The sequence below is a fragment of the Phyllobates terribilis genome, unplaced genomic scaffold (genome assembly GCF_046119375.1).
Source record: "Phyllobates terribilis strain yellow unplaced genomic scaffold, ASM4611937v1 Scaffold_11__3_contigs__length_659146591, whole genome shotgun sequence".
NCBI lineage: Eukaryota > Metazoa > Chordata > Amphibia > Anura > Dendrobatidae > Phyllobates > Phyllobates terribilis.
Genome location: NW_027362771.1, coordinates 432537126 through 432562644, shown reverse-complemented (window position 1 = coordinate 432562644; position 25519 = coordinate 432537126). Strand labels below are relative to the sequence as shown.

General features: G+C 41.0%; 1 protein-coding gene across 3 annotated transcripts in view; it reads right to left on the bottom strand.

Annotated features, from left to right (window-relative positions):
- FURIN (furin, paired basic amino acid cleaving enzyme) overlaps positions 1 to 25519 on the bottom strand; it is a 222180-nt gene that overhangs the window by 116761 nt on the left and 79900 nt on the right. For all 3 annotated transcript variants that reach the window (XM_073653190.1, XM_073653189.1, XM_073653188.1), the window contains one exon: positions 9722 to 9820. Coding sequence is in view for 2 of the 3 variants with exons in the window: in XM_073653189.1 (XP_073509290.1) it covers positions 9722 to 9820 (99 nt within the window). In the remaining variant the exon portion in view is untranslated. The remainder of the gene's footprint in view (positions 1 to 9721; positions 9821 to 25519) is intronic.

The window sequence follows — 25519 nt, the reverse complement described above, 5'->3', positions numbered from 1 at the left end:
CTGTATGAAGAGTTAAAGGCACGGGATTCTATAGGGCACTGTTATCACGAGAGAGTAGATCATTCTCCAGAAGTCAGATGATCCTTTATTTGCAAATATCAACATAGATCACAAATAAGTTTCCAGCTCCGACCTGGAACTTTAGGCCACGGCCCCACTATCAGTATTCGGTCAGTATTTTTTCTCAGGAGTGGGAGCCAAAACCAGGAGTGGGTGATAAATGCAGAATTGGTGACTTCTTTCTATTATACCTTTTCTCTGATTGTTCCTCACCTGGTTTTGGCTCCCACTCCTGAGAAAAAATACTGATCGAATACTGACCAAATACTGATAGTGGGACCATGGCTTTAGTCAGTTGATGGGGTACCTGATGAAAACTCAGAAACCGCTAGCCAAAGAATCCTGTACTTTAATTATTAGGACTATATTCTGCAGGATTTTAGGACACAGAAGTTTGTTCACCAAATATACCCATATTGGCAAGGATGGGTTGCTCAATGATATTCAGTGTGTCTCACACTATCACAGTCCGATCACATAGTTAAATATAGAAATTGCTGCAAACAAGGGGGCAGCACGGTGGCTCAGTGGTTAGCACTGTTACTTTGCAGCGTTGGGGTCCGGGGATCAAATCCAACCAAGGACAACATCCGCAAGGAGTTTGTATGTTCTCCCCGTGGGTTTCCTCCGGGTTCTCCGGTTTCCTCCCACACTACAAAGACATACTGATAGGGAATTTACAGCGATGATGTCTGTAAAGCACTGCGGAATAGGATTGTGCTATATAAGCAAAGCATAATAAATAATAACAGTAAATCTCAGGCAGTGGCTCATCTAGAGAACAAAAGATATCCAATGCGCTGTGGAATTACTGGTGCTCTAGAAGTAAATGTACATACTCTAGCAATGGAGCCCATTCTACTATGGAGCAGAACGTCTTTACACTGTGCTGGGAGCCTCTTGCTCAGGGAACATTCAGTTAATCTTTCTCACATTCAGTGGATACGTAAGGTGCAGAGTCATATTCCCCCCTTTATGTGAATATTGCATGAACATTTTATAAATCTGTTATACTGTTTATATTTAATGACATCAAGGATAAATCTCCATATTTGTATAGAAGGGTTTGTTCCCCGGCAAAGCCTCCCCTAGCTAATTCTATATATTTTTATTCCATCTTTCTGCTCGCAGGCAAAGTGCTTTTCCTGCATAAATGTACTATGAATAATAATAGTGTGTAATTATTCAATTATTCTGGTTTGGAGGGGGGTAAAAGACTCGTTTTAAAGGCGTTTTCTACTTCAATGGTATTGATTTAGTGGAAAACCCCTTTAAGTTTTTCAAAGCTAGAAGACATGCACACACTTGTTTTTATTTTCCAGAATTTTTTTTTGAGAACTGTGTTTTTTGTTTTCCTTTAATCTGCAGCAGGTCCATTCTTTCAGCGTTTTTTCACCCATAGAAATGAGAATGTGCAAAGAACGCAACACACAGGTTTTGCTGCGTTTTTGGTGAATAAAACTAACTAACTTTGTTAAACATGCACTGTAGACAAATCACATATGCATTTCACAATCACAAAACGCTGCAAAACCTGCGTTTTGCACACAGTACTTTAAGGATATGTGCAGACGATCCAGAGCCGCTGCGGGTTTGACGCTGGGGACTTATACAGCGTCAAACCCGCAGAGGCCAGATGTTACAGCACAGTGGATGGGATTTGTACAAATTCAATGTCGACTGTGCGTCTCTGTGCACCCACGGAAACTGACATGCGGACCGTATTTCAAGACCGCAGTATGTCAATTTCTCCTGCGGGTCCGCATGCGGACTTTCCCCATAGACCTAATCTCCGTGGGGAAAGTCCGTAGGTTAAAACCAAACAAACTAAAAAGTGGAGCTCATTTGCATATCCGCACACGGCTACTCCGCACCACCAGGACCGCATGCTGGGAGATACGTCTGCACATAGCCTTACTCTTAACACCCATATATATGGGCTGGTTGGGAGGGACGAGAGCAGCATAAGGCTTTAGATAGCTGTGTGCACATACAGCCAGTCGTCTACTGAATGCAGAGGTTGAAGATCGTCTTGATTATTTTATTCCATTGATTTTAGTTTAATTGGGCTCAGGCACAATCTGCATTTTTTATTATGCATCTGTCCAGGCTATGAGCGAAACACCGCAACAGCACAAATCTCTGAGCTGGAGTCTGGGCAGACAGATCTATACTGGTACATTGTAACAACTCCATCACCAGTGTGATGAAGATTAGGGCAGATTATAGTCAGCCCCAGGATATAACAATGCCAGTTTCCATTACTGACATATTAAAAATGGGGGGAAAAAAACCCGAATGTTTATGCAGCTTATTTACTTTAAAAGGAATAAAATTAGAATAATAGGCCGTGTACTTTAGATTAATGTGGACCAAACCTCCTGAAAGGAGCAGACGACCATCCAATGTCTATGAGGTTGTCCTGGCTCTCATATGACAAAAGATGTCAAGTGAGGTTTTTTTTTTAATATTTTTTTTATTAACACTATAGAACATAAGTCACTAACAGAGTTGGAAGAGCCAAACTAGTTTATTGTAGTATTCTGATTGCACTCGCCATCTTTTTAAAGTGCCACAGAGTGAAGGGCCATGAGTAACTAGTGCTCTCTTTTGAAGAGGTTGTCCACTACTTTTACATTGATGGCCTATCCTTAGGATAGGTCATCAATGTCTGACCTGCCGGGGAAAAAACACCTGGCACCCAGGTTGTTATCGGTGTCAGCGGCCAAAAGTGCTCACTTGCCAAGTTGCTCAGTCTACTTGTAATGACCGCTGTAGGGTACTGCACATTCGCCTCCTATTGATTTGAATAGGAGGTCGGGAAGTGAGTACTTCCGACCGATGCCGATAACAGCCGATCGGTGGTGGTGCCAGGTGTCAGGCCCTGGCTGATCAGACACACTTACATTGATGACCTGTGATTAAGATAGGTCAAAGTAAAAGGATTTCCCATCTACTGACTAGATAAAAATGGTTAGAACCATAATTCCCCTTTGAGGTTTGACTTAGTTATGCCCCAGGGAACACCACCACTCTTCTCTTGTACCTTTTTTTGTCCATTGCATCAGAATCCCTTTTAAGCTGCATCATGTCTAGAATCATCAGAACAAGGTATGCTTTTCTCCCCCTCAGGCTGTGTGGCCACAATTCATTTTTTTTTTAGTTTTTGAAACTTCGTATTTTTACTGCATCAAAAACGCAGCGTTTTACAGTTCCAGTGAAGTGGATGGGATTTATAGAAATCTCCTGCCCGCCGTGCTTCTTTTTCACTCAGTGTAAACTGACCTGCGGTGCGTGTCAAATCCGCAACATGTCAATTTCTCTTGCGAATATGCTGAGTCTTAAGGCTCGCTTACATTAGAGTACAAATCAGACAAGTGCACTCCAAGATTATTATTATTATTATTTATTTTCTATATATATCAGATTGCACTTAGACCAATGTTATTCAGTGAGGCAGTGCAGATTTGCGTATTTCTCAGCTGTATTCTGTATGAGTGGTGGTGGTGGGGGGGGGGGAATCGCAGCATTCTGGGATTTCACTCCGAAATCGGACAGTGCAAAAAAAAAATCCCCATGTCATACGGACATCAGTATAGTATCTGATTTTTATGGATACATTACAAGTCTGTTAGAGAAAACTGTAAATGGTCCTGTAAAAGATCGCTGCTGAGTGAAAAAACGTATTGTACACGGATGACAAGTAAGAAAAAAATCCTGGATGAGAATGGGGCCAATATTTTTTATGCAAAATGTGCGGATTTTTAAAATCGACTTGAATTAGATGTGAAAATCTGCAGGTAAAAAAAAAAGCACATGCGTATTTTTTCGGCAGAAACCCATCAAAAACGTATGTAATCTGCACATGAATAGATCAATATAGTTTTGTCACAGCCATATCCCAGGAGATATATATATATATATATATATAAAAAATGCCACTTTATTTTAAAGCACATGACATGCCAACAGGAGACTAAATACGCACCGTCAAAATGCAATAAAAATGCATGTAAAAAAAGAAATGCAGCCAAAAATGCAAAGGAAAGACACAAGTAAACTAATTTACTTAATAGGTGCAGAAATGGTTCAGAAAATCTGCATCATCAAAAACTCATTGTGGGAACATGGTCTTACACAACACATTGGAGAACATGAAATGGATCTTCAATGGGGTAAAAGAAAGTAAAGTAAATGCATTGGAGTAAAGTTCTGCCGCCTTTGGTGCACTGCGCTGACAGCCGTATCTACAGACATGATTCCTGCCAGCCATCCATACTCTGAAGAATCCAGAAATCATCAGCTAATGAGATAAAAGTATGTTCTAGTTCCCAGCACAGATTCTTTGAGCAATTATGATATCATACATAAAAACATGAGTGTCTGTGGGACTGCTTGTCCCAGATTAAACACATATGCTTTCAGTTAAACATACTACAACGGGTAAATCAATAAGACCTTTACTTTAGGATGATTGCGTTTTTCTAACAGTCAATTACATCGATAGGCTGATAAAAAAAAATTGATTCAAAATGTTACTTTGGCCATTAGCCAAGACAGAGCGAAGGGTTAAACAGGAAAGTGATTACCCACAGTTTATCTACTCCCAGGAGGATGGCTGTTACAAAGATTAAAAACCTTCCGCCATTACTTTATATGGGCCGATTCCTTATAAAAGCTCGGTGAGAACGCTGGAGCGGAAAAGGAAAAAGCTGGACGGTGTTTCAAGGCAAACTCTCCCCATGTAACCAGAGCTGATAGGAATTGTCTGTTTTAATGAGGAAAATTACTTCTTTGCAGCCACACCGCCTTGGCGAGCGCAAAATAAAGGATATTATAAATAGATGAATGAAGACCTCTCGGCAGAGGTCAGTAAGCACAAATTGGCAGTCTAATGGAAGAGATCCTTACAGTACACGTGTATCTACAAATAAACAAAGACAGATGCTCGCTGAGATCCGTCTGATGAGTCCCTGCTCACAATCGCTAGCCAGGACTACGGGGGCACAGAGCGCCCACCGCAAGTGCAGGAAGAGGGGGCGGCTCTCAGAGCAGAAACACATTGCAGAAAATAAACTAAAACAAGGTTCCTCACCCCTCACATGGGGTGTAAGTGACAGCTGAGATAATGTGATGTAGTCAGACCTCTCCATGGATTGTGATGAAAGAGGAGCGTGGGGGAGTGTAAATAACAGCATTCCCAATATCCTTGAAACAGATGATTACACATGTCAGGCAGGATCACGCCATCTGTGTGGCAGGCTTCCACGGATCCACCACGCTCCCACAAGAGTATTCTAGTTTTTCAAGAGCGTTCATGCATCTATTAATATGAGCAATACAATTGTTTTAGCGATTTCTCTCCTTTTAATACTGGAAGTCTAGTCTTCTGGCAAAAGCAAGGAAAGCTACACCGTGAGGGCATGCTCTTTATCAAGTGGGTGCGGAGTTTACACGAACCGATCAGCGGCAATAAACAGCTGGTGATAAGAAATTGTTTGCTGATCGGCGGTTGTTTAAAGGGAACCTGTCATGAGAAAAAAATGCTATTAACCTGAGGGTCAATAGCGTTCTGAACTTGCCCCGCGCCCGCACTGAGAGCCCCGCTGCCAGGAGGAAATTAACGTTATTCCGCCCGGTAGCGTTTGGGTTTCAGTAACGGGTGATGCCATATCTGCAGGTTAATAACATTTTCTTCACATGACCGGCTCCGTTTAAAGCCTGGTTTACACAGGCAGACCGCTGTAACAATTCCGAGTGAATGACCTGTTTGGCCAAGTCTACACAATGAGGATTTGGTGAGTTTTCGAAGTAGATTTTCTGCAGCTAAACGGTAATTTAGGTTACAAGCGTATTTTACATGCGTCTTTATCTCTTTTTGGTATGTCATGTTTTTAATAAAACGGCTTTGTTTTGGACACTTCCTGTGTCTTAGCTTTGATAAACCGCTAGTGACAGTTGTGAGTGGATTACATGCGCATTTAGTGCGAATTTTTACCTGCGGATTTTCCTCATCTCATTCAAGTCTATGGGGAAAATCTGAAAATAAAACGCATATTAACCAAAAGAGAAATTGACATATTGCGGATTTCAAACAGGACCGCAGGTCAGTTTATGCTGCGTAAAAATAAAGCAGAGATTTGTATAAAAAAAAAAAAATCTATATTTCTATAAAATCCCACCACTGTGCTAGAACTGTAAGATGCTGCTTGCTTTCTGCAGTGAAAATAAACAGCATCAAAAACTCGCCAAAATCTCATTGTGGGAACTTATCTAATAGATCCTCAGTGCACATAGGCTGCCATTGTTCTCGGCAGCACAGATCCTGTTTACACAGGATGATGCACTGCTGAAAATGATGGTCTTTTCTGCAGCACAAAAGATCATTTCACAGGACAAAAGAGTTTTTCCTCATTCAACCAGTGATTGGCAGCCTGTTTAGACTGAAAGATTATCATGAAATGAGCATTCCTAGGATCGTTCGTTCACAATAGTCTTGCAGTGTAAATGGACCTTGTCCATGTTCTCAGCACTTACATAAGTAACAAGTCGTCCTGGGATCCTGTTTCCATTATATGTACAAGATTGCAAGGCATACATTGTAAAAATCAATGTGCAGCATCAGTCTCGGCTAAATATCTGACGGGGTTCAATACAATCATGGGGTGGGCACATACTTATTTAGTCTTCTGTGTGCAGGACCAAAAAAGATGTAGTTCGGATACATGGATCCAGCTGACCAAATAAAGCTCTAGTTTCTGTTGTGTCAGGTTACCATTGCTTTTGAGAGCAAGAATAGCGCTATTCACTGTGGAAGGAGTATTTCTACCTTCTAACGTGATGTCATATTGCTAGGATATACTTTAACTTAGGTGGATGACTAGCCACTGAGACCCCCCACAGTTGTGGAATGAAGGGGCTGCAGTGCTAATTTAGTACTGTACCCCCATCTAAAAGGCCCCCCTATGCATTAGACAGTTGTCGGCTAAATGACTGTTTGGCAGAGAGCTCTCGCTGACTTCTCAATGCACAATAACATTCAGCTCGGCTGAGCGTTCCTGTGTACTCTATGAGAGCCGCTGCCAGAGGGATGGCTCATCTCCCAGAGAAAAAAAAGGATCTGCCATTGGAAATCCAACAAGCTTCATCCTTCTCTATCTGGACATCATTAGTCTGTCCAGACGAAATCAGCAGGTTTGATCGACTTTAGTCTAATGCGTATGAGGGCCTTAAATGGAACCAATGGTCTTTAAAATGGTATCTGACCTGCAGGCAGGATGGTATAGAGAAGGAGGAGCTGATCAAGTAGATAATCAGTCTGTTTCATTAAAACTTGCGTTTTATTCATAGAAATCCCTGTTATTTTTACCCATAGGAGTCCAGTGGACGGTCCTATTCAGTGACTGACAGTCTTTCATGTATGACTGTGCATGCAGAGATATAGGAGTAGGACGGCCCACTGGACTCTTACGCAGACAAACACCTGGGATTTCAATGAAGAACAATGAAATAAGACATCCTTGTATCGGAAGCCAATCGACCGTCCAACATACCTTAAATGGAGCAGTTTCCATCCAAAACACACACACACAAAAAAACTATTGTCTATAGCCAAGCCATCCGATACCATCGGATATGTTCCAACCCTATGGATAGAGACAAACACCTTGATGGCCTCAGAAAGACATTTTTGAATCAGGGCTACCATCCAAGAACAATTGAGAACCAGATTACAAGAGCCACAAGAATATCAAGGAATCATCTCCTACATTACAAAACTAAACAAGAAAGCAACCTCTAGTAGTCACCTACAATCCAAATCTGGAGGCGCTAAGTAGAGCGACATGGAAACTACAACCCTTACTACAAAAAGATGCCCGATTACAATCCATATTTACAGTGTTTCAGGCAGCCCTCAAATTTAAGACGCATCATTGTCAGAAGCTCCCTGTCATCTCCACCAGCTACAGGTACCTTTCCCTGAAACCAGAAAAAAAAAATGTAAAACTTGTCAGTTTATAATGACCACAGACAAGATAAAGATCCACAACTCACATCAGGACTACAAGATCCCAGGTACTTTCAGCTGCATCACATCTAATGTAGTGTACTTAATTATATGTACCAAATGTCCAGCTGGGGGTCTGTATGTAGGTGAGACAGGGCAGAAACTTAGGACAAGGATGAATCATTATTGCCACACAATAAAAGAAAAAAAGAATAGATCTACCTGAGGCCAAGCATTTTTGTTTCCCTGATCACAGCATCACAGACATGAAATTATTGGTATTAAAAGGTAATTTCAAATCTCAGAGAGACAGAAAAGTTTGGGAATATAAACTCATGGTGACCTTTGACACCTTCAGAGCAGGAATGAATGTGTTGCATGGATTTATATCATTCTACATCAACTAAGGAATGTGGTCCTCAGAACTGCTGGGGTCATCACAACCCTGGACCAGACCCCCCAGTCACAGGACAATAAAACTTTCACGCTCCTTATCTATGAACTGCTAAAATATTTACGGCCAGAACTGTTTGTTTCTCTCCAATAGCAATAGCTCTGCTTTACGTCACCTGTCTCATCTATTGCATTATTTCTGTGTCCTATTGTGTATAAATATGTGACTTCAGATTTTGTGTAATACTATGCCTGATAAAGAGGCCCGAGTAATCTCAAAAGCTTGCAACTTGTTACCATCTTTTCAGTTAGCCATTAAAATGGTATCAACCACTGAGGACTCAAATCTAAATATTTTTCTACCTACTAGCTAACACGGCACAAAAATATATATTTTTACTGTAATGAATAACTTACAAATTATACTGAATCTTTTCCTACAAACCCAATTATTATTCTGCTCAGCTTCTCCTTCTCTATACAGTGCTGTCCACAGATTGGACTACATGTTCCCTTTACGTGGAATTCCCAGTCACCATGCTGTGCAAGGTATTGCAGCACAGCTCCTTTCAGGCCACCGTACAGTGGGTGGTCAGGGAGTTGATGTGCATGGAAAGACTGGGAAGAGGTCACAGAGCTGAATTTATCAAGATGAAACAACACTTTTGAAAAGGAGTGGCTCAAGCTTGCTCCATAAATAATACAAGTCATGATGTAAATGGACCCTATGGTTAATTGGTAATATCAGGAGGTAAATGTGGGGAGCATACATAGAGAACTGTACTTCTATGCACCAACAAGGATCACATAGGAGGTCTACAACTATTAATTCAGCAAGCGGAGATCTCTAATCAATCTGAATCCCACCATCCTGAATTGCTCGTTCTCCGCTTACAACAAATTTAATCTTAGGCTTGAATCAAATTACCAGATTAACCAACATTTCACAATCCTGGATCAAGTAAGTGCAATGTAAGGACATGACAGAAAGTCTTACATAACCAGATGCAATCATGTTGAGGATCTTGGAATCAATGAACGCGCCTGTGCACATGTGCCAGCTTCACGGCTACAGAAAATGGCAAAATATTAAGCAGGTGCCAATAAACTACCGGCTCTAGTCCATAATGCACTATTAAATCACCACATTTTGGCCCAAGCTGAAATGTAACGATAAGGCTTCCATAATACATAGTTCTTGGGTCTCCTCCGAAACCGGCACGAGAACGTATCTTAGGATAATAGATGGCAAAATCTTACCTGAGGATCTCTGCTTAGCAGGACATGTCTGGTTCTGTGAGGTGTCAAGGATCTCTTCACCACAGCCCGATGATGAAAATTATAATAATCCCCAAAAATCTAGGAAAGATAAAAAAAAACAGTTAGCAAACACATACAGATGACCCTGTGTGAGCAATAACTATCAGATATAACACACTATTCTATTATACCCGGAGCGCGCATCATTCTGTAACACTACGGCTGGACCGTCGGCTAGCCTACTGAAGGCTACATCTGGTATAAAACGGGCCAGCTGACGAGCATACAGAGCAAACACGTCATAATGCACACGTTTAAGGGCTTGTCCTCACACTGCGTTTCTTTCTGCGCCTTTTTGCCATGGAAAAAAATGCAGCGTTTTACACAGCACCAGAAAAACGAATGATATTCCTGAAATCTCAGTCACACACAGATTCACATCTGAAAGGAAAAATAAGCAAAGACTTTTTTTCAAATCTACAACGTGTAAAATTCTTTCAGGAGTTTTTCATCCATCCAAAATAACGTAGAAAAAAACGCACAGAAAAATGCATTAAAAAAAAAAAAAGAAAAAAAAAAAGTGCATATTTTAAGCCAAGTTTTTCCGGCAGAAAAATCTGCTGTACATACAAAGTGTGCACATTGTCTATTAGGCTAATGGCTGTAATGCTCAATAGATGAAAAGTGCACAGCTATTCCAACCACCACGCATAAAAAACACAATCTGACTAAAGCTGTTAAACGGTCCACACAGGTTCCATCCTACAAGTGTTAAGCTGTGTGCCCATGATACGGATTTAATGCGTTCCCACGGCTGCATTTCCCAGCGAAAACACATTAAAAACGGATGTTAAGTTGTCTGCCATGTTCCCCAATGATAATCCGCATGTGCTGTGCACATGCTGCGGAAATTTCCACTGCAGATTATCATTGCAGAAAAATACGCAGCACTACCATTAATTTTGCGGAATCGCAGCAATATCGCCGCCATTGACTTGCATTGAATGGCATAACATTCGCATGTATACATGCGGATGTTATGCTATTCAATGCGCGGATGGTACCTGGATCTGGAGAAGAGGAGACTCTCCTCCAGACCCAGGTACCATAGTACCTGTAAGTAAAAAAAAAAGAATTAAAAAATATACATTACACTCACCTTCTGATGGCCCCCTGCCTGCTCCCGGCGGCGCTGCTGGGTCTTTGGCGTCTCGCGGTAGTGTAAAAGGTCCTTCCATGACGTCATTTAGTCATGTGACAGGTCACGCGACCGCTGACATCATGGAAGGTCCTTTTTAGAGCACCGCTAGCCGAAGACAGCAAACGCACCGGAGAAGGAGACCGGGGGCCATCGGAAGGTGAGTGTAATGTTTTGGTTTTTTTTTTTTTTTACTACTGATGCTGCATTTGCAGCATCGTAACTTGGTCACACAACATAAATCCATGCCGGTTGCATGGATTTATATAGTGTGACCAAGTTGTCAAGCACTTTTCTAAGTGATGCTAAAATCGCTTGGAAAAGCGCTTGACAACCCGCATGCAGAAATGCATGTGCAAAACGATTCACAAACGCTTCTACCTGGCAGGAAAAACGCATGTACAATATGCATGCGTTTTTTCTGCCAGGTAGATGCAGAAACACTCTGCAGCATTTCTGCATCGTGGGCACTTAGCCTTACAGTACAAAATACTTAAAGAAGTCTTAGGGTAAGAAGACGCTATAACATATAAATTAGATCACCAAAACTGGGTGGCATCTGGCCCGTTAGAATTTAGTGAACATGCTCGACCGCCAGTCCGTTCATTCTCTATGGGACTACCAGAGAGGCAAGCACAATGCTCAGCTATATCCACAGTCCAATAAAGAATGAAAGTACAATGCCACTCCACACAAACTGGGGAAAGCAGTCCCCATTCTGGGAGTAGTCAGGGATCTCATCAGTTCCCCCTCCTCTCACCGATCTAGAAGTTAACATTTATTCAGTGTGAATACTCCTTGGACACTACCAAAAGACAAAGTTGTGAATCTAACCCCAACTATACGTTTGACGTTAAAGGAAATCTATCAGCAGGTTTTTGCTATGTAATCCGAGAACAGCATGAGGTAAAGGTTAATACACCGAATTCAGTGAGGTGTCACTTATCAGGCTGAGTGCTTACTAGAAATGAAGGTTTTATCACTAGGAGATCATTACTCTGACCACAATGCAGAAGGATCCCAGGTCTGACCATGCCCCCTCCTGTGATAAGCAGCTCACTGTCAATAAACAATGTACACAGAAAGCTATAGTCTGGGTGCGGGCAGCTTTCTAAATGTTGCTTCAAACTACATCTAAGAACTCTGATAATGTCACAACTGCTGCACCCAGTAAACTAAGTGATACATCTCTGGAATTAGTGTCTCTGCACCTACATTATGCTGCTCTCAGATGAGGTAGCAAAAACCTGGTGACAAATTCCCTTTAAGAAGACTAATCATCACAAAGTCTCTACAAGAACTTTGGAAAAGTCTTTTTCCACTTTGACATCTCTCAAAATTGGAGAGAAAAGTAGATGGAGTTAAACAAAAAAGTGGGTGGTGACACATTCAGGTTGACAGATTTATTAAAACTTGGGCCAGAGATTACCACACATTATAGTGCACATCTACTCCTGCTCATAATAGACGTGAATATCAATGTGTAGCACATACAGCCAAACATGCTCAAACTATATTGAGAAGAGCGGTTCCCACTAATCTGCCCAGTCATCTGATTCCTGCTGTCTGAACACGAGCAGCAGGAATCAGAGTCTGGCGCATGGTTACAGCCATGTATGTCTGACACTCCACAGCATTTCAGAGTAAGAAGACATTCTATGAAAAGCCGGCCAGGGACTAAGCGTGTCGGATGACCACTCGGAGCCAGGTCTCCTGTAGCTTCTCGCAGCCCTGATCCCCTACACAGATAGATCTGTCTCTGTACATATACATAGGACGAAAACCTGTCAGTCAATCATCAGGAGAAACTTCCAGGGACCTGTCTTGGACTAGCCATTCAACAAACACTGTCCACGGCTGGCTCTCCAAAGCTTGTTTTTGCTGAAACACCACAGCAAATGGAGAAGATTTTGAAGAAGTGGAGAATATTCCTAGAAATGGCTCGGATACATTATGGCAACACCTTATCCAGGAAACAACAAACATCCCAAAAGAACTGTAGACCAGCGGTCATAACGCTACTATGAGAGGCGCTGGGTACAAAATAAGACACATGGGTCATCTCACAATTATAAGAAATCTCTTTAGGATATGGAAGAGTTTAACGGTTTCTTAGATATAAAAGTGTTGATTACGGTATCCACTAATCCACTAAAAACCTGCATCAGAATATCATTCACGGGGACATTGACTATTTCTACTGGGTCCTTACCAAAAAAAAAAATCAAGTGATGCCTAACCTCACCATATGCGATTGCCCAGGTACTCAATACTTTCCCAATTCAAGTCAATAGGGAGGCTCAAAAGATGCCAAGGTGTCTTTTAGCTTTTCGTCAGCTTTTGTGCTTCAGCTTGCAGGTTCTTCAATGTTGAATGGAGTTAAAAAAATAAAAAAACATCAGGAATCCACAAAAGTCACTCAAAAAACATTAAAACAAAACTCGGTGGCTGTTAAAAACATTGAAAAACCACTCCGCAAACGACAAAAAAAATAAAAATTAAGTCACTCCAGGTTTATAAAACGCCAGAGCTTGATCGCTTCCAAAAGTCTTCTGTTTGAAAAAGTGACATAGGCCTCCTGAAAATGACGCTGTGTGCACGAAGACTGACATTACTTTTTGATGGCAAAAAGGGTAACCAAAAAAAAGAGCCAGTGGGAGAATATGTTTTAGAAGGCAAACAAACAGAAAAATAAAACCATCAAACGTCAGATACAGTAATATCGCACATCATAACACCTTTACACGGATTTCAATACTGGTATCTAGAATATCTCGCACATTGTGGATACAGTGGAAAGCAAACACACGTTAAACTAAACTGATGGAAAATGTGATGAGATGATGACAACCTAAGAACAAATATGTCAGCACACTAGTAGGACCGAGCAAGATCCAGATGCTCCAGTCTGATACATGTACAGATGGCGGAGATGAATAACCTGTGCTTCCTGCCCCAGATTCAAGAAGCAATCAGCTCTATCACCCCCGTAAAATAGGAAAAAACTAAGAAAATCATTCAAACCCTACACTAAAGGGGCTCAAACATGAAGAAATTCTGCCTATAGATGCACTCATCCCTTGTCTAGTTAAGGCTTTATTTCTATGGAGAACTGAAAGAGTTACATTAAGTGGATTTATGGTATAATTCACTCAGATATCCCCTCAATGACTGCGCTGTTCACTATACTTTGTAAAACAGTAAAATAAATGCATTTCAGTAAAAAGACACAATAGGCAGCAGCGGCAATGACTGCTCTGCGATCCATGGCATCAGACACGTGCCATGTCTGGCTCTACTCTTACAGTTGCGAGCTGCTTAAAAATGACAGGGGTAATAAATTTATACTAAAAGATGGAGAAAGCAGCACTGCAAATTTATGGCCACATGCAGAATTCCTGTTATATGGACATCAGAACACCACAAAAGGTACATCGCTCAACAAAGAGGCAACGACAAAAGCTCCACCGACACCGGCGTAGAGTGCTTGCACGTATAGGATGACTGCCCGATGCAATTACTTACTAATCACTGAAATCTGTCTTTTTTTTTTTTAAATAAAAAATAAAAAAAATAAATAAAAAAAAGAGGAGAGGGGAGTTGAAAACAAGGACAAAAGCAATTATACCTAAAGAGATGATTCAGTCCCCTTTGTAAGATCTACACGCTCTGAATTGTAAAGGCTAATGTACTCGTCTCTTCCGTGCATGTTCATTTGTACAGTACCATAATGTGTCTGGAACATACAGAATTGTTTTCTGATCAAAGCGCTCTGTAGCCATCGCTGTACCTACAGATAAACAGGCGCTCAAAATGCCAAAGTCTGCTCTCCAGCAGCTCCGGTGAATAGAATTCACAGTGAATAGCAGACAATGGGAAAAGAAGCTTGATATTTATTTTTAGCATGTCCAGGATCCTTTTAGTTTTAATCAGAGAGGCTTTTACACTTTGAGAGGCCATAACCCCTTTCAGGCAAAGGCTCTGAAAAGGTACAGAGTATGCCGTCTCCGGAACGTGACTAATGACCCTCCCAGCGTGATTGGAAATGTGACTGACTGATCACATGTAGCTGGAAATCATTGCCGTCGTCTTACAACTGGCTCCGGTATGAACATCTTAACACAAGAATTTATTTTATTGCAATTTTTGATTCATCCAAACTCACTAATCACCCATTTTGGGGTTCAGGCCATGTAATGTGCTGACAGTACAAGGCATTTATTTTCATCATGTGTAGTCATTTATGGTAATGGACACATGAAAAAAACATGCCTGATCTTACATTTATTAAAGAAGCGCTGCTCCCATCAAAGTTTTTATCCTCTTAATATATTGCAATCATCATATTATATTGCACTGTGTACTTACTATTGCTCATTTTGCCTTTCTACCCAGCTAATTCTTCTCTTTTCCATTAGGTCTGTGACATCACGTGATTAAAAACTGACTCGCTGAATCCTTCTAAGCTCTATGTAGAAACAGGAGGTCAATTTTCCCTGCATGAGTCATGAGTCACTGCAAAAGTCCTTGGCAGGGGGGGGGGGGTGAGGAGGCAGCAGCTGGGTCAGGAGTTGAAGAGGGGAATGATAAATGCAGTGACAAGAGACTTCCTGTTTCTACATAGAGCAGAGAAAAGAGAAGAATTAGCTGGGTAGAAACTCAAGGACAGTTCACCACTACAGTTGGTGATTGCCTGCAGCAGTCACAAGTCCATTAGCCACATCATTACTGGAGCTGAGGAGTATGGAAGGGGATAAGAAGAAGATTTTTATTTTATAACTTTGTTTTTTAACAAACAAAAAAAACAAACAATTTACACAAATACACACATATACATGCAATTATACAATTTAAGTTAAAAAAAGTAAAATGGTTAAAGAAAAAAGAAACTAAATAGAGATAAGCAATACTTATATGGAGATGTTGGAACAATCTAGTATCGGAGATTATCCTGGTGCCTAGAGGTTTACTTGCATTTAATGGAACATGAACACTTAATCCTTTTCTGTAGTTCATTGGGCAGACTATGATGGTCTGTATACAAGTCCCTGTATGGCATTTATCACCCACACGGTGTAGGGCAATAAAATGTAATCCATCTGAAAATATCATGTAGCATTCTTTCGCGGCATAGTAAAATACCAGTGGGTGTATTGCAAAATCAGACAATATACAGCCAAATCTGGATACCTACAAGTCCAGAAATATAAAAACAGATTTCTGAACTGCCTCAACTTTTCCACCACTTCACAATATAAGAGAAATAATGGACACAGCACAATTTGGGCATAAAGAAACTGTGGAAGCTTGCAGTGGAGAAATGGTCTGTCTTATTCTTACACATATCTACTAATTTACTTGTATTCTTCTTTGGTTCCAGCCTTTGAGGCATTAAATGAATCCATCAGCAGCCTTTTTCTATGTAATCTGAGAGTAGCATAATGTAGATAATGAGACCCTGATTCCAGTGATGTGTCACTTAGTGGGCTGTGTGTTGTGGTTTCAATAAATTTAGTATACATGCTGCTATTTTTTATAAAGTGTCCCATATACATTTTACTAGAGGGCACTTAAAACTATACGTACTCAACTATGCAATTATGCGGAGTTCACAGACACAATGGATGTGGCTAGTAGTAAAAAAAAAAAAAAAAAAAAAACATACCTGTATTGGTCCAAAAAAAATTAAAGAACTGAGGGATGTAAAGGCTTTTTATGTAAATGAATGTGCAGTCCGCTGAAGAATAGACAGTACTGATCAAAGGAAAAATGTGATGAAGTGTGTGATACAGGAGTGTAGAAACTAGGGAGCAAAAATATATCTGAAAAAAACGACTCCAATAGCCGACATTATTCTGCAGCTGTGTACAGATAGGACAGGGGGGGTTACAATCTGAGTAGAGAGATAACAGGAGGGTCACTGAATTGGCCAAATATGTGGGTGAGTAGCTAATTTATATGAGGGAACAATTACAGTTGTAAATGAAAATGGCCACTGTCCTGGTGCACTGCGAAAGCCATCTAAGCGCAAATAGGATGGATTACGTACAGCTCGAGACCTGCGAGGGGAAAGGGGTGAGTGACGCAACACTGTACATTGTTCCAATCAGCAAGTCCAAGTATGAGTGAAGTGATCAGTCTCATAGAATTTGGAGAACTACAGAATTGTCAACTATGCTTCATGCCCTCAAAAGCAGTCGGTGTTGCCCTTTCACAAACCCCCAAGAACACAACCATTCTCCAAAATAGGTCTTGAGCAACAAAAAATTGTTGGTTTTCACATTCTAGGATGAGTCTCACATATGGCAGCCATAGTCTTTACAACAGTGATTACAGCCCTAGACATCACAAGCATCTGCGTCCAAATAAAAAAAACTATGGAATCTTTTAGGACATTTTTTTTTCCTTTTCCTGAAAAATCCCTTAATGCTAATCGTCTAGAAGGTTTGAGTTTCTTGTGACTTGTGTGTTTGTGGTTGCGTCACGGCTACATTTGCTTTAATTTTGGTGCGATGTAGCATTGCCATACTGCAATCTTTGGCTTGGTGATGTGTGCTACAGCTAAAGTCATCATGTAAAACCCAGACTTAAAGGGGATGTCCACTACTCAGGCAACCCCTCCTTGATCACTATATCCCCCCCCCCCCCCCCCAACATGTAAAATAATAAACATCTATACTCACCTCTGGCAGAATGGGTCTACCATTGGCTGCTGGGCTTGCATGACAAATTAATGACACATGACCCCCTGGGAGAGCGGGAGCTGACTTGCTGGAACAGCGCCCGCACTGAAGGGGAGTCTAGCAGCTATTTTACAAAGGGGGAAATAAAGTGATCGAGCAGGGGTTGTCCGAGTAATGGACAAAGCCTTTAAATGAGAACTAGTACCCCTCAATTTGTGGGATTAGAAAAATAGCTATTCCTTCACAGACGCAGGAAGACGCTCATCAGCAAAATCCCAGCTTGAAACAAAGTTCAGACTTGCATTTTGTAATGAAAAAAAATACTGTAGGATTTGAAACTGGGAAAAATGTAGCAGGCAAAAAAGGAGCGCTCTTCCAAGAACGCCTCCTGAAAAATCCATCACCTCTCTCCAAAGCACAACAGCCTCAATAAAAAGTTTGTATCAGACAGTATCAAATCACGGCAGCGTATAGGATGACCCCTAAGTGTATCACAATGTCAACCCTTATGAAATATCAGCCACTTCCTATTTCCCAGCATATCCCACAGCTGTGCCTGCTGACTTTCAATCACCCAGCACTCACAGAGGAAGGAGTAGAGAGATTACAACCCTACACAGGACTGCCAAAAAGTTATTACGAGTAAAAGGAAAAGAGGAAGAATAAATAGAAACTTGACTTCCACATGAACAGATGTGCGTGGTTCTGAGAACGAAGCTCTAATACATACATATATCTTAGGCTAGGTTCACATTTATACACTATATTCCGCTGGACATACATGCCTGAATAGCAGAAATCCGCATTCAGATGTATGACAGCGTATCCATAGGCTATAATCTAAAAGACAGTAAAATAAAGTAAATAAAACACTTTTCACCAATCTCAAGGGGAGAAGTATTGAAAAGCATAGCAGTATGTCTCATTACATCAATAATGTATACATTTTCTCTGTATCAGTGAGGAAGAAACTATTTAAAGAAAAAGAACATATAGATGTAGAACATGCATTCAACATATAAATCTAAAGTCAGAAAGACATACATTAGTTTGACATCTGGCACACGCTTGCATACATTTTCTACGTAAACACCATAAATCTGGAGACGTACAAATGTGAACCTAGTCCTATTACACACACATGCATCCAGTGTGTGAAAAATGTAGATCTCAGAGCATAGCAGGACTCATCACTGAGGACAGACCTCCATTCTGGAATGAGGTCAATAAAAACACCTGTAGCTGGACGTCTGGTTCAAACCCCAATACTGTGCAAACACCTTCTGATGGTTTGTGTAGACGCTGTTTTATGCCTAAGGGGCAGACAGACTGTAGTATTTCTCGTGCGAGGATAGCGTCGCAGTGCACCTCTCCTGACCTGAGCTTGATTGACAGAGTGATTTATTTTTATGAAGCTGTCACACTATTGTCAGTCCGAGGATTGCAATCCGTCTTTCTGCCCCCTTAGGCAAAGTATATGATGTCCAAATTTTATTTGCAGTAAAAAAAATAGATCAATCATAGAACCAGTGATACCAGCCATTTCTCTGGTGTCCCAGTAATCGTTTTTTTTTTTTCCAAACATACAATGCCAGGCTGCATGTCGCTCATGCTGCTGTAAAAGCATCCTACTATAGCCTATAGCATCTCCCGTTGAGCACATCTGGAAAGTTATGGGTCGGCAATTGGAAAGGGAGCTGCCAGCAGCGGATCTTGAGGATTTGCACAAATGTATTCAGTGTGGCAAAACTTTCCTCGGACAACCATTAATAACCTTATTGATAACATGACAAGGCACGTAAGGAAGTGTATTTCTGCACGTGACACTCCTACTCGATACGGAATAAGAAGTTTAGTTCCCATTTTGTCATCATTTGCATATCATTAAAATGTCTATCCTTCCAGTTATTTTGATAATTCCACAACTTCCTTCTTGGTGTTGAAATCCAAATTTTGAGGAGTGTATACATGTGTAATATATCTGTTATACATTTTTTTGTGATATATTCATCTATCTATTGTGAAAAAATTTTATAACTGTATATAGTAGAGGCGAAGTTCCATTATGCTGAAGCCAAGATACTTTCAGATTTTGCCTGGAGTTAGACTTGAAAGTGGAGAACCACTTTCATCTGCTTCGGCATTCACACGTCAAGTAAAAAAAGCGGCATCCCTCAGACGCATCCTGCTCAGGGATGAGAGTACCTGCAAAGGGGATTGAGATGTGATGCAGAATACTGATACACACGCACACACCTGTGCGAGACCTTACCCTGCCTGGCAGTACAGAAGCAGTTTCCAGGCACTGATATTACGCCATGATTATCAAATTAGTGAGAGTACAACACCTCTCACCCAAACGGATTAAAAGGTGCCTTGTCGTTCGCTTCTTTGTTTACCAGCCATAGCGCCTTACATTTCCTAGTGGCTGTGTGTGGTACTGCAGCTCACTCTCAGAATATACTGAGCAAATCACCAACTGGTTCTAGTCAACAAGTTATCCTGTGCTGACAGTCACTTTGACTGTTCAAACCAAGCCCTCCGCTCGATGCATCATGGTGCAGTCAATCATTTAAATACAACTTTCCACCTGCTTGATTTCCTTCAATCTCCAACCCCCTCTTTGATTGACAGCTCTGGCTTGATAGAGCCAGAGAAGGGAGGAGAAAGAGGGAAACCAAGCAGACGGGAAGGTGTATACAGTGCCTACAAGTAGTATTCAACCCCCTGCAGATTTAGCTGGTTTGATAAGATGCAAATAAGTTAGAGCCTTCAAACTGCAAACGAGAGTAGGTTTTATGAACAGAAGCATAAATCTTACAAACCAAAAAATTATGTTGCTCAGTTGAATTTTATTAAATTTTAAACATAAAAGTGTGGGTCAATTATTATACAACCCCTATGTTTAATATTTTGTGGAATAACCCTTGTTAGGCCGGCACAGGTCTGTGGAGTTATCTTGGCCCACTCCTCCATGCAGATCTTCTCCAAGTTATCTAGGTTCTTTGGGTGTCTCATGTGGACTTTATTCTTGAGCTCCTTCCACAAGTTTTCAATTGGGTTAAGGTCAGGAGACTGACTAGGCCACTCCAACACCTTGACTTTTTCCCTCTTGAACCAGGCCTTGGTTTTCTTGACTGTGTGCTTTGGGTCGTTGTCTTGTTGGAAGATGAAATTACGACCCATCTTAAGATCCTTGATGGAGGAGCGGAGGTTCTTGGCCAAAATCTTCAGGTTGGCCGTGCTATCCATCTTCCCATGGATGCGGACCAGGTGGCCAGGCCCCTTGGCTGAGAAACAGCCCCACAGCATGATGCTGCCACCACCATGCTTGACTGTAGGGATGGTATTCTTGGGGTCGTATGCAGTGCCATCCAGTCTTCAAACGTCACGTGTGTGGTTGGCACCAAAGATCTCAATCTTGGTCTCATCAGACCATAGAACCTTGAACCAGTCTGTCTCAGAGTCCTCCAAGTGATCATGAGCAAACTGTAGACGAGCCTTGACATGACGCTTTGATAGTAAAGGTACCTTACGGGCTCGTCTGGAACGGAGACCATTGCGGTGGAGTACGTTACTTATGGTATTGACTGAAACCAATGTCCCCACTTCCATGAGATCTTCCCGGAGCGCCTTCCTTGTTGTCCTTGGGTTAGCCTTGACTCTTCGGACAAGCCTGGCCTCGGCACGGGAGGACACTTTCAAAGGCTGTCCAGGCCGTGGAAGGCTAACAATAGTTCCATAAGCCTTCCACTTACGGATGATGCTCCCAACAGTGGAGACAGGTAGGCCCAACTCCTTGGAAAGGGTTTTGTACCCCTTGCCAGCCTTGTGACCCTCCACGATCTTGTCTCTGATGGCATTGGAATGCTCCTTTGTCTTTCCCATGTTGACCATGTCTGAGTGCTGTTCACAAGTTCGGGGAGGGTCTTAAATAGTCAGAAAAGGCTGGCAAAAGAGATCTTTAATCCACACATGTGAAGCTCATTATTCTTGGTGCCTGAACTACTTCTTAATACTTTAGGGGGACCAAACAGAATTCTTGTGGTTTGAGGGGTTGAATAATAAATGACACTCTGAATTAACTTTTAACTTCTTTTTTTTTTTTTTTAAAAACACTTGCTGCAGTGCATTTCCCACTTCCAGGCTGATCTACAGTACAAATGTCACAATGCCAAGTTAATTCTGCATGTGTCAACCAGCTAAATCTGCAGGGGGTTGAATACTACTTGTAGGCACTGTATAAATGATTGGTCCCGCCATGAAGCACCGAGCGCCTGTACTTGGTTTCAACAGTCTGTCAACACCTAATGAGTCTCTTTAACCCTAGGATTACACCATGTTTGGCATCTGTTGGCTATAGGTTTTAATAAAATACATTACTGGATGGGTCTATATATGGAATAGTGCAGTGTTGAAAGATGCGCCAACCTAAACTTTTGACTGGCGCAATGTTGAAGAGCCACGGGCAAAGTAGGAAATGAGAAAGATGTCCCTTTCATAAATAATAATAAGGATCTTACAAGGCGATGGAGACTCTTAAAAAGTGTTACAACCCCCTCAGATCACTTCTAGAATTTTATAGTCGGCTCCAAAAACCTGAAAAACTGAAATCTGGTTGCAATGGCCAACATGAACAGCTTATACAAAGCTTTACCTGTGACGGCCAAAAGATTAACCTCAGTGGTTTCTTGAATTCTGTTCCCCCCATAGAAATACTGGCAATTAAATGGGTTTCAAAATCTCCTTTCACTTTGAGAAGTGCTTCTTCACCAGTAGTGCGGCTATGGTCTACGATATAGATTGGATTTCACTTACAAAAGGGTCAGGCAATACAATGACTTTACATTATGTACACATCTTCTGAAGGATAAATGAGGATGTATTCATTAGGAATAATGTGGGTAATTAGGGAAATCCTATAGTATGAGAAACCAGAAGTGGCCAATTATGTGGTCCCGCAATTACATTCCATGGTGCCCACATCAAACAGTTTAACAGACCATTGATGGAATAAATCCATGCTAGAAGTTGACTTTAGCTTTTATGCTAGCACTGACTGCAAATGAGATCTGCCCATGGAGTGTTAGAACCCATATAATACATAGATTTATATCAACCCCATCGCTGCTTCACTACGCAGAGGCCAAGAAAGTAAAAGACTTTACTGAAAGAAACCAGCACTCTGCTTGTGGTTTACTTTGAAAGGCATTTTACACGTCTCAATTTTGACCAATATGGCACACGCATCAAAAGGGGTCTGAGGGGGTCAACGGATGTTTAAAAAAAAAAAAGTATAATGTGATAGGGGACAGGGTTTTAGTACAGAAGGATAAATAAACTCACATTCTCACATAGAAAATTACCGACACTTTAGGACTTGTGGGTTTTCACCGCCATAATAACCTTCCAGGTCGTGGATTTTACTGTAGTTTTGCAGAAGATATTGTTTGCAATATAGATATATTAAATCCATGGCACATGCAAACATTTCCTAATTTTTAAATCATTTTCTTAAACACCATTTTACAACTTTGCATCCACAGCATATCTACTTTCATCCCATAACTCAGCTTTTAATGCATGTAAGAGAATTAGGTCGGTTTCACATTGTTTGACCCCATGTTTGAGTCTCCACAAGGAGCTTCTATCTGAAGTATGTCTAAGGCTATGTTCACACTAAGCGTTTTTTCAGGGTTTTTTTCTGCAACAAAACCTGCTCTCTTGACACAAAAGAAGCAGCGTGAAAAATACAGGTTTTGATGTTTTTTGCTGCATTTTGGTGTGTTTTTCAGGATCCCAAAGTTCAGCTTCACTCCTACCACAGAAGCATGAACACAGGTCACCAATGCAAGACATATGTGAAGCCATATTAACCAGAATTACAAATGTAACAGTGGGGGAGGTCAATTGTTAAGGAACAGTTTACCTAAGACACTGGCAGGACACTGTTTACTTTCACACTTTGGTTGGCCATTAAGTTGCTCAGGCATTGTTCAATTTCACACCTTAGTTCACCACAAGTATTGTTCAACCTCACACCATGGTCAGTCAATGCTTACTTTGCATGCATCACTAATTTAATGTACTAAACCAAACTGCCATCTCAGGTGACCAAGACAAGATGGTAAACCTGGGAAAATCACAAAAATAAATGAGTTTCACATACTTTGCTTTCAGTGGGTGAAAAACACTGAAAAAACACTGAAAGAAGTGACATGCTCTATTATGCAAAAAAACATGCAACGCACAAAAAATACTGAGGACAAAAAAAAATAAACCTGTGTGCATGAGATTTCTGAAATCTTAGACTTTGCTGGTATTTTAAAACGCAGCTGAAAATTTGCATTTAAAAAAAGTATATTAAAAAAAAGGATTCAGACAGAACCAGTGATTGATCCGTTCACTAATGAGACAGTCACTTTATACTCTATCACGCCGCCATTCTGTTGGTGTCCATCCTTTTCGGCGCATACAATAAAGCATAATATCCCATTTTTCCCTAGGGCTTGACTGTCTTAAATGTGGTGTCAAATGCAATGTGAACCCAGCCCTATTCATTTAACCCTGTCTATTTTGAGTTTTTTGAACATACAATTTTTGGATGTGATGTACTTTTTTTTTGCTCCATTTTTACCATCCATATATCATTAATCTTTGTAAGAAAACTTGAATGCGACTAGTTGGGAAAACCGGCGATACTAAAACGTCATCCATTTGTGCCGTGTTTGTTTTTTTTCCCACTTACCCATGCACTTTAATGGGTGGGCAATGACTGCAAAATAGATCAGAGCAGGGCATGTCCCCAATTTTTCTATACAGATCAGTCAGCACAAGAAAAACCCCAAACCTGACATTAAATTCACAAGTCGGCATATTGTAACACCACAAGTACAAAACACTAATGTCTGAATAAGGCATACTGACTTAGTCTTTCAGTAAAAACTCAGCCGTCAATTAAAAATGCATCAGTGTCTGAAAGTACTCAAATGAACTTTCCTAATCTTATTGCTTGAGTTGAAAAACCCAAGACCCCATTAACTTCCAAACCTGTGAGCTCCACCAGCACCAGAGAGATTTCTAATTTATAGGTTGCTTATATAGCGCTCTACAGTCCATTTGATCACCAAATTTAAAGAACAGACTACAGTGCCATTCCTGTAGAATGTCTAAAAAAACAAAAACAAAAAAAAACAACTGTTTTTGGTTGCATTTCCCCTTAAAATAAAAAAAGTGGCACATCTCCAGTAAAGACCAATGAATCACAGAGTAAGAGGACAGCGGTATTGCTTTAGCTTTAGGAGTGCAGAAAATAAAGTTATGTCGCCTAACATTTCAGTCACAGCAAGAAGAACAGCCACAAACTTTGCCTATGTTGATAAATCTATTGTCAGTATACATATGGCACCACGGGGAGAGCCTTACACAACAGCAAACGGCCATTAGCAACAGTCATGTCTCCATACTTCACACGCAAAGCAAGACAAACCTGGAAATTACATAGCTGGTGATTAGGCAAGATGGAAGTGAGGAACAAATCAAGAGATCTCCAGCTCTGCAGTTTAAGAAGATTTGTGGCAGTGTTTGCACAATTTAGCTTAATGTCAAATGCATCCACATTAGCAGAGTAGATCCATGGGAGCACAGCACAGCATTATTCCTATCTGAATGTGTTCATTAGCAGCCATGCTCTTTCTGGGTGACAGAAGCAGGGGGTTAACTGCCCCACATGCAGCTATTTTGTAGCCATTTCATCTCCAGTAACAGAAGCCATTTTCATTTCCATTGGGTTTATCCTCATCTCTTCAATTATTCAGTTTGTGAAGGTTTCTAAGTGGCAACAAATCTAATCTGTAGGAGTTTACCAGCTTATCCTGCCATAGTTAAAGAACTACATTAACTGTAATAACTAATTAT